This window comes from Fusarium verticillioides, chromosome 1 (genome assembly GCF_000149555.1).
Source record: "Fusarium verticillioides 7600 chromosome 1, whole genome shotgun sequence".
In the NCBI taxonomy this organism is placed as follows: Eukaryota; Fungi; Ascomycota; class Sordariomycetes; order Hypocreales; family Nectriaceae; genus Fusarium; species Fusarium verticillioides.
The window spans coordinates 2,889,827-2,898,087 of NC_031675.1; the positions used below are offsets into that span (position 1 = coordinate 2,889,827).

At 47.2% G+C, this 8,261-nt stretch overlaps 5 protein-coding genes across 5 annotated transcripts in view; 2 read left to right on the forward strand and 3 right to left on the reverse strand.

The window, feature by feature from the left end:
- Positions 1–683: 683 nt before the first annotated feature.
- Positions 684–917, reverse strand: FVEG_14780 (hypothetical protein; the record flags this gene model as incomplete). Its single annotated transcript, XM_018903765.1, has 1 exon — positions 684–917. One exon carries the CDS (start codon positions 915–917, stop codon positions 684–686), a length of 234 nt encoding a protein of 77 aa, XP_018743717.1.
- A 365-nt stretch (positions 918–1,282) lies between these two features.
- Positions 1,283–3,347, reverse strand: FVEG_01111 (hypothetical protein). The gene has a single exon (XM_018887900.1). The coding sequence runs from the start codon at positions 2,769–2,771 to the stop codon at positions 1,743–1,745; it is 1,029 nt and encodes a 342-aa protein (XP_018743716.1). The 5' UTR covers positions 2,772–3,347; the 3' UTR covers positions 1,283–1,742.
- Positions 3,348–3,489: 142 nt separating this feature from the next.
- FVEG_01109 (hypothetical protein) lies at positions 3,490–6,230 on the forward strand. Its single transcript, XM_018887898.1, has 4 exons — positions 3,490–3,516; positions 3,574–4,332; positions 4,397–5,439; positions 5,494–6,230. Exons 2-4 carry the CDS (start codon positions 4,299–4,301, stop codon positions 5,779–5,781), a joined length of 1,365 nt encoding a protein of 454 aa, XP_018743714.1. The 5' UTR covers positions 3,490–3,516; positions 3,574–4,298; the 3' UTR covers positions 5,782–6,230.
- FVEG_01110 (hypothetical protein) lies at positions 3,555–4,045 on the reverse strand (the record flags this gene model as incomplete). The annotated part of the gene is made up of 2 exons (XM_018887899.1): positions 3,555–3,825; positions 4,014–4,045. The coding sequence occupies 2 exons, from the start codon at positions 4,043–4,045 to the stop codon at positions 3,555–3,557; spliced, it is 303 nt and encodes a 100-aa protein (XP_018743715.1).
- Positions 6,231–7,343: 1,113 nt separating the features above from the next.
- The window catches only part of FVEG_01108 (hypothetical protein), a gene marked incomplete at its 3' end in the record, with an annotated part of 2,680 nt that continues 1,762 nt past the window's right edge, over positions 7,344–8,261 (forward strand). Inside the window, exon 1 of the mRNA XM_018887897.1 lies at positions 7,344–8,158. Within this exon, the coding sequence (XP_018743713.1) occupies positions 7,770–8,158 (389 nt within the window). The 5' untranslated portion in view covers positions 7,344–7,769. The remainder of the gene's footprint in view (positions 8,159–8,261) is intronic.

Genomic DNA, 8,261 nt, shown 5'->3' on the forward strand with positions numbered 1-8,261 from the left:
TCCTATTCACATACCGCCTCAAATCGCCTCGCCTTGGCTTGTATGAATTGTTGCTGCCCAGCGTGGGTCATGTACTGGACGTGGATCAGTCTCATTGGAGAACTCGAGAAGGAAGACAAGCGACAATGGGGAGATGGCTTTTTGGCAACAAGGCTCGAGGCCTGTCGCACTGTGCGATCTCATGCGGAGATGGAGTGTCAGTTGTGATGAGACTTGCATAGGTGATAAGGTTGAGGTAAGTTGGGCTTGAAGTGTGGTTTGATGCTGCAATTGTGAGTGCTTGTGGCAGCTCATGAGCCAATCAAGGATAAGGCTGGCATCCTGGAACGACGTTGAATCACTTTGTACCTGGCAGTTAGTAATTGACTAATTCCGAAAGTCCTGGAGTTTCTTCGACCAGGCAGTTATGCAAACTCATTTGCGACCTGGAATGGTTTCGTTCACCACATCAGAGGAATAGTCAGGCACCCTGTGAACTGAAGGGTCGCAACCATAATTGTGAATTGAGATGGAAATGAATGAGCGTAGATTTAAATAGCCCCGGCTTCCTTGCTTAAGGTATGAAATGAATGCTGTGTCTTGTTGTGAACCGCCTATGTCTCTCGGCTTCCCTCTTCAATTCCCTCCGCCGACATCCTGTCCCGGCAGTCGTCTCATGATCTATGGCTTCCCACGTTGCTGAATCAAACATACTCAGAGGCGCTGACAGTCTTGGTTGCGGCCAGCTGGTCCTTGATCTTTCGAGACCGCTCCCTGAAGAACATGCAAGCCACTCCGACGATGGCGACGAAGAAAACAGAGCCGACCATGACGCCTCCGATGATGACTGCCTCATTGCGGCTGCCAGCCTTGTCGGCAATGTACTTGGCAGAACTATCGTTGCCATTGGTGTCGAAGGGGCTCATAGAAGAATCCATGATTGTTGTAAAATGTGAAGTTCAGGATCTTGAAGTCTGATATCTGTGGTATTCCTAAGCTTGTTAGTTAGTGCTCCTTGTCCAGGGTGGCAGAGGCCAACAAACAATTTTGTATATGTTGGATGTCGGCACAAGATCGTGGGTCAAAAGAACGGCAACTTGAGTAAAATTGGTTCACTACTTGCACCAGGCTCGCAGTGTGTGAGAACGGACAGAATGATCGAATTAGGCATTTCTCTCTTGTGGGTTTGGCCAATATTTGTACTATTTCGAAAAAATAGTATGAATGATGAGTCGCTTTCCTGTTAGTATTGTTCTTGAACAATGTGGATTTCTGCCTCTCCTGAATGTTTCGGCCTTTTGTTTATGTCTGTATATAACACGCGGCCAAAACTGCCAGGCTCGTGTGCGCCGTCACTTCTAGAGGCTCTGAGGTGATATATCATTCTTCTAGTCACAGCCAACACACTAGTACGCCTTCAGATTATATACAACAGCTAGAGTGTACACTCTAGCAGGGTTCAGCCAATTTCGTTACACAAAACATAAGTTTCATGCTTTGCTCTTTGCCTTTGTTTATAGAAAGATTGGTGTTGATTGGTATTATTCATTACATGCGGCAAAACGTCCCAGCGCTTGGTCCGCTTGCCTCCTTCCGCTGGGTCTATTATAAACTATGCCCAATATTACAAGCAAACCATCATTATATGTCAGTTATCCTCTCTGTTCGCCGTGCTTCTTACCGTTTTGTCTATATCCTTCCTTTGAACGCATGCTGAACTCGCGGCTGAGTGATGCTGTTAACTTTTCACAAATATATCGAAATCAGATCGCCAGTGCTGTTCCATTCCAGGCAGGGTAGGAGGTGTGCCATGCGCCATTATCGTATGTCTTTGAGGCTGAGCTTGATTCAGGGGTGCTGATTGAGGTGGTAGTGGTAGTCAATGTGATCAAAGTCGTTGGCACTACAGGGGGCTCATAAGGTACGGCAGCAGTAGGCCAGGATTGATCCTGAGTCGCATGGCTTTCAACAAAGGTACCCTGCGAAGGAACAGGCGCCACTGGAGCGTCCGGTGTAGGACGTTCAGTTTGTTCTGGAGCACCAGCGCTCTCGCTTGTCTGGGTGAGGACGGTAGTTGGCTCCGAAACCGGGCCTGGACTTTCGATAGTAGGAGGAGGCTGAACAACTGTCTCAACAAGTGGAGGATAGTCAGTGGTGCAGGTGGTTGACGATGTTTCGGTAGTCTGAGGCGACTCCACGTTGGTAGGTGATTCGGACTCAGGCTCAGGCTGAGGTATGGGCTGAGGCTGAGGTTGAGGTGTTACACCTGGGGCGGCAGCCGAGCTTAGGTGAGTTGTACTTTGGACAATCGGCTCTCGCTTGTCGGTAGTAGTACCGTGCTCTTGTATGATTGTCGGCTTTGAGCTGGGTTGAGGGACAGTAACCGTCTCAGTGACTGGCTCATCGTCCATGTTGATGACCGAGACAGTAGTAGGGACTGCCTTGGTGACTGTCTTTCCAGGAGCAGTGACGATACTAGGCTTTTCGGTTTGCGTGACAATTTTTGTGACTGGCTTTCGTGTCACTGTTCGGATAACTGTCACCACGCCATCTCCGTCGTTGCCACTACTACCGCCACCGCTGCCATTACTGCTGCCCCCATTCCCATTTCCGTCTCCATTTCCTCCACCAAGGTCGCCTGAGGCGGGGTCGTCGTCGCCAGGTTCTAAAGGAACGACTGAGTATTTGGGTTTGGCTGTAGCATCGCGGGGCACGAATCTAGGCTGGGGAAGTGCAATGACGGTGGTATAAGAAGCAGAAAGAGCCAGAAGAAGGGGGATGAACCCGCGCATCTTGACGAGGCTATTTCGCTGAATGCGTGTGTTGTTTGTTTGCAGGGAGTGAGTTCTGTGTTATTTTGTGTGAAGTAAGAAATGGGCTCGCGGTGGTTCTTTAAGGTGCTTGCGGATGCTGGCACTGGCAGCTAACAAGAGGCCATCAACAGCGAGTAAATGCCATGAGCGATTCACAACTGAGTGAAGGATAATCACAGTCCCAAAATGAGAGACAAATGTTGAATCTTACGTGAAACTAGGAAGACAGGACAAGAGAAGATAGCACAAACCTGGCACGTCCTAGGAGTAGTTTTATTAATTGCAATTGAGATGGCTGGTGAAAGCTCCTATCCCTAGCAGGTGTTGAGACGTGAATTCACGGGAGGTTGGAGTGACACCAAAAACACACTAGCATCTTCTGGTCAGGAACAATCGGGGGGTTCTATGGGCGTTGGGCCTAGCGGGAGATTCACCAGCCACCTGCAAGAGCGCAATCCAAAAAGTTGATTGGCTGAATTGTGAGCCAACGCTATCTTGAACGCATCGTTCAGCTGCAAAGCATTGGTGGGGTGATCCGAAAAATGCCAATTAACGAGTTCGATCCTTTATTTGACCATCTCACATGGTCTACTCTATTCTTTAGCCTTCCAGATCCTCTCTTTGTTGACTCTGCTCTGGAACTATGATGAAGATAAGTTGCGCGTTTGTGGCGGTGGAGTGGCGCTTGTGTCATTGAAGTGGCTGGAGCATGTCTCCAAATCCGGCAAGTACAAGAACTAGGACTGTTTGTCTGAGTCGTTTTTAATTAGCAGAGAGCCAGAACCCATGATCAACGGCAGTCAGGCCATGCGATAACGACTCGCGCGATCTTGGCAGCAAGCCCTTATTCCTCGCGCATCCATCAACACACCCACTCAGCCTCCAATGGGACGGACCTCGAATGAGTGGCCATTCAGCCATCTTGCCGGGAATTTGTGTGACAAAAAGCGTCTCCGCATCCTCATCAAAAGACTGGGTTCCCATGCTGAGGAAGCGGGTCAGGCATCCTTTGACATTTATTGCTTGCCTGCGTCTGCCCAAAAGATTTTGAGCTCTTGCTGCATGTTATCCGAGTCTCGGCTGCATTGACCAGATGCTTAAATCAAGATGCCCCTGCCAAAGCCTTCAAATGAGGGGCAAAATCATGTCAATAAGACGTTCTGTTTGGTGAAGATGACGTTCCATCTGACCCTAAGTTTAGTATCTTGGCTGTTGGCTTACTCCGCCTCTGGGCAACCCACATGGATCGCCATTATTGAGATAGCGCCTCAAGGCTGAGCAGCATATGCGCGTCTCTCTTAAGCCCAAGGCAACTCAGGCACCACAAGTAGGTAGACTAGATAGGTAGTTAGGTCTTAAATAAGAGGCCGAATAGCCACTGTCCATTTCCATTCCGCTAGCACTTCCGAGCATACATACTCCGTTTGTACAAAACCCATCATTCCCCTCCATCACCCCGCAATATCCATACAAATTTCACATCACGTCACAATAGCCATACGCACCATGTCTTACCAAGGTTACGGTGCTCCCTACGGCCGTAAGTAAACTGTCCATGTCATACGAAAGGCAAGGCAAGGAAATCTGACTGGATCAACATGTAGAACCGCCGCCTCCACAAGGTTATGGCCAATATCCCCCACCACAGCAACCGTATGGTGGTTATCAACAACCTCCTCCTGGGCAATATCCCCCTCAGCAAGGCGGGTATCAGCAACCTCACGGCCATTATCCTCCCCCAGGAGGTCCTCCCCAATCTCAACAACCTTATGGTGGATACCAGCAGCAACCTCCTCCTCCTCCACAACATTACGGCGCACCTCCAGGACCTCCTCAGGGCCATTATGGCGCGCCTCCTCCTCACCAGCAACATAATCAACCATACGGCCAACCTTCACCTGCGCCGCCCAGTCACTACGGCGCGCCTCCGCCTCAACAGTATGGAGCGCCGCCAGTCCAACCGACTCCACCATCGCTTGGCTACGGACCGCCTCAGATCATCCAATGGGATGGCGGTCCCGACGCTGACGCTCTGCGCAAAGCAATGAAGGGTTTTGGTACTGATGAGAAAGCTTTGATCGCCATCTTGGCCAATAAGGACCCTCTACAAGTCGATACGATCCGCGCTGCTTACGAACGCAACCATCGTCGCAAACTGGTCCCTGATATTCAGAGTGAGACAAGTTCATGGTTCCAGAAGGCTTTGGTCTCACTGGCCCGCGGTCCGCTACTGTCTGACGTGCACGCCTTGCATGACGCCATGTCTGGACCTGGAACTAAAGAGGTTGTCCTCAACGATGTTCTGCTTGGTCGATCAAACGCAGATCTCAAGGCAATCAAGAGCGCGTATTATCAAACCTTCCACGACAAGCTTGAGGATGTAGTGAGGGGCGATTTGAGCATGAAGACTGAGCGACACTTCATGATTGTTCTCGGCGCTACGAGAGCTGAGGACGCTGCGCCGGTCGACCCTCGACAGGTTGATGACGACGTCATGCAGATCTACAAGGCTACCGAGGGCAAGATGGGGACCGACGAAATTCTCGTATGCAGCATTCTCAGCACAAGAAACGATAATCAGATTCGCGCTATTGCGCACACCTACAAGCAGAAGTTTAACAAGGACCTTGAAAGGGTTATCAAGAGCGTGAGTACACTTGAAACTAGTTATTGTCAGAAACAACTTACTAATGTGACCTAGGAATTTTCTGGCCACATGGAGGACGCTCTCCTTTTCCAGCTACGCAATGCCACAGACAAGTACATGCATGCAGCCAAGCTCCTTGAGGATTCAATGGCTGGTATGGGAACAAAGGATCACCTCCTGGTTTCAAGAACAATCCGCTACCATTGGGATCGAAACACGCTCAACAACGTCAAGGGTGCATACCAACAAAGATACGGTAAGAGTCTGGGCAAACGGATTTACGGCGAGACATCGGGCGACTATCGAAAAACACTGCTCGCAGCAATCGGTGAGCCTTATTAAGAGGTGGAGTGGAGCAGAAGACAAATGAGAGGGTGAATTTCGCGATCAGAAGGATATGGTATGGATTCGAGACGGGCTTCACAGCCTCTAGCGGCTGGTAATCAATGTAATGAGGGGCGTTTGCTATGGCCGTATGACGATGGGTTGTCTTGAAATTGGATGGCTACAGGACCTGTGGAAGATGAGAATAAGATGCCAAGTATGAATTAAGAATTATATTTACTGCTAATGCGTTTCGAAGTGAATTATACAGTGGGGGGCAATGAGTATGAATACCGGGCGTGTATTATTTCTTTAACACGAGCTTAATTAAGCAGCCAACATGTGCCAATTAGCCTTACACATAGCTACCTCTTATACTAATTAGTTAAGATATGCCTCTAGCCAGGATTGGAAATTAAGATACCTCTTTTAGGCTTAATAGGTGTTAAAGCTTGAATAAAATAGCCAATAAATTCACTATAAGTAGTAGGATGTACTATAGTGACTGATAAGGTGGAAGAGGAGGAATTAGGTGGATAAAAGGTTGTAACTGCTGAATAATAAGGCATAGGGTAGGATTTATAAAATAAAAGTGGGTCTGTTAAATAGAGCGAATTTTTCCGAATTTAATGATATATATTATGTAATAGAAAAGTTGATAAGTCTCTAAGAAAGAAGGAGTTCCCTAGGTGGGAAATCCTGGGTCTTATATAGACCTCTAAAAAGCGGGCATTGTGATTCCCAAAGCGGGGTAGCTTCAATGATGATGAAAAGACTATCACAAAAACCGCCGAAATTCGGAGAAAAATATGATATACTTTTTACCTAATTTGGAAGGCGCTAGGCTTAGCTAGGCTTATAAAGCTAAAATGAGAAAGTAAGGTTTCTCGTGGTGTGTCATGAATCATCCAACTGAGGGGTAAAAATCTGATATACGTAATCCTCATTATATAATCATCACGTGACCCAAGTCACGTGACTTTCTTACTGATATTTCCTTAGTAAGAAATTATTAAAGTTTATAGAAAAACTTTAATATGTGGAACTTGCTCAATTCTCCACATTTTGCTTAGGTAAGCACACCAATCGAAAGCCCTGAATTTTCTCATTATTTTGGTATATAATATGCCCTGATTAGTCATCGGGATCATAATATATTCCTTAGTTATATAATAAGACCTTTATACAAAGTCAGGTCTTAACAATAGGTGTATTTAAGTATATTAAAGGGTATTTATACTTATTGCCCCCTACTGTATAACCTTAGTTTATATTACTATATAGATGTTTTAAGTATTTAATAATCTCAAGTATATTTCTAATTACTACTATATTAAAGGTATAGACTATAAAAGTATTAATAAGTTATAAGTTTTAATAAATAAGTTTTTTTTTTATTATTAAGATTATTTAATTATATCTTAGTACTTAGGCACAAACCATCACATGACCCTTCTCCACTCTGCGAAGCTATTTCTGAGTTACGCTAGCGCTATTAATGCACTAAAGAAATTTTATAAAGCTAAAGGCTCCTCCTTTAAGCAATAACCCTCCCTGACTTTTTCCACGCCCTTGGCGCATACAGAACCCCTGCTAACTTTTATGCCCCTAGCGCGCAAGCAAGTGTGAACGCGTCCTGAAGGCATTTGGCGTTTGGGCACAGAAGAAGGCACGACGATATTCATCTGAAGGCTTACAGTAGTCAGCCCTGTTCGCTGCTCACTCTCTTGCTTTCATTATATTTCTTTTCTCTCTTTTCTTGTTTTGGGCCTCATTCATTCTAAGGCCATATCTCGATGACAACTGTGCAGTCACCAGCAACTCTGGACACGCTCCTCTCAAGTTTCTGAAATTCTGAGATAAAGTTAGTCACTGAGAACGAGGACAAGCGCGACACTCCTCTTTAGAGTGTTCGGGGACTAAGGGTGGCTACACAAGCTACATCTCCGCCAGCTGGCGTACCATTGCAGAATGGTATAAATGGTGCAAAAAGTCCTAATCCAACCATGCCTCACCCGTACGGTCAAACACCAGTACCTCTGCCGAGCTATGCTCCTACTTCGCGACCTGCATCAGTCGCCTCTGCTCCTACTGCGCAAAAGCCAAGCGCTTCACCCGCGCCAGCAACTCCTTTTCTCCCGCCAGGATATCAACTATCACCGCCAATGCAAACAAATCGTTTGAGCCAGACAATCTCACAACGGCCTCAGACGCAGACACTCAACGCCTCATCACAGGCACAAGGCCCTATGTCGCCACCACTGAATCAGCCGCCGCTCTCCGTCGAGTCCTCAAACCACTATCATGAGTTGACTGCTTTAGTGGAGAAGACGCCGGCTGATGTTGTTCGCCAAGTTGTTCGAGACAAATGGGAAAAGTCTCTTGCGGGCTCACAGTATCACATTGCTTTTCTTGGTAAGTTTCTCGTGCGCCCGCATTCTGGTTCAAGTGTCTATCGAGGCACATCCTCAGAGCGCGTTGTCTTCATCACAGCTCCG

Bases quoted from the DNA above. Each gene is read 5' to 3' on its own strand.
- FVEG_01109 (XM_018887898.1), top strand. From the start codon at position 4,299: ATGTCTTACCAAGGTTACGGTGCTCCCTACGGCC. The intron at 4,333-4,396 runs GTAAGTAAACTG...ATCAACATGTAG, and splicing joins TTACGGTGCTCCCTACGGCC to AACCGCCGCCTCCACAAGGT. The intron at 5,440-5,493 runs GTGAGTACACTT...AATGTGACCTAG, and splicing joins TTGAAAGGGTTATCAAGAGC to GAATTTTCTGGCCACATGGA.
- FVEG_01111 (XM_018887900.1), bottom strand. From the start codon at position 2,771: ATGCGCGGGTTCATCCCCCTTCTTCTGGCTCTTTCTGCTTCTTATACC.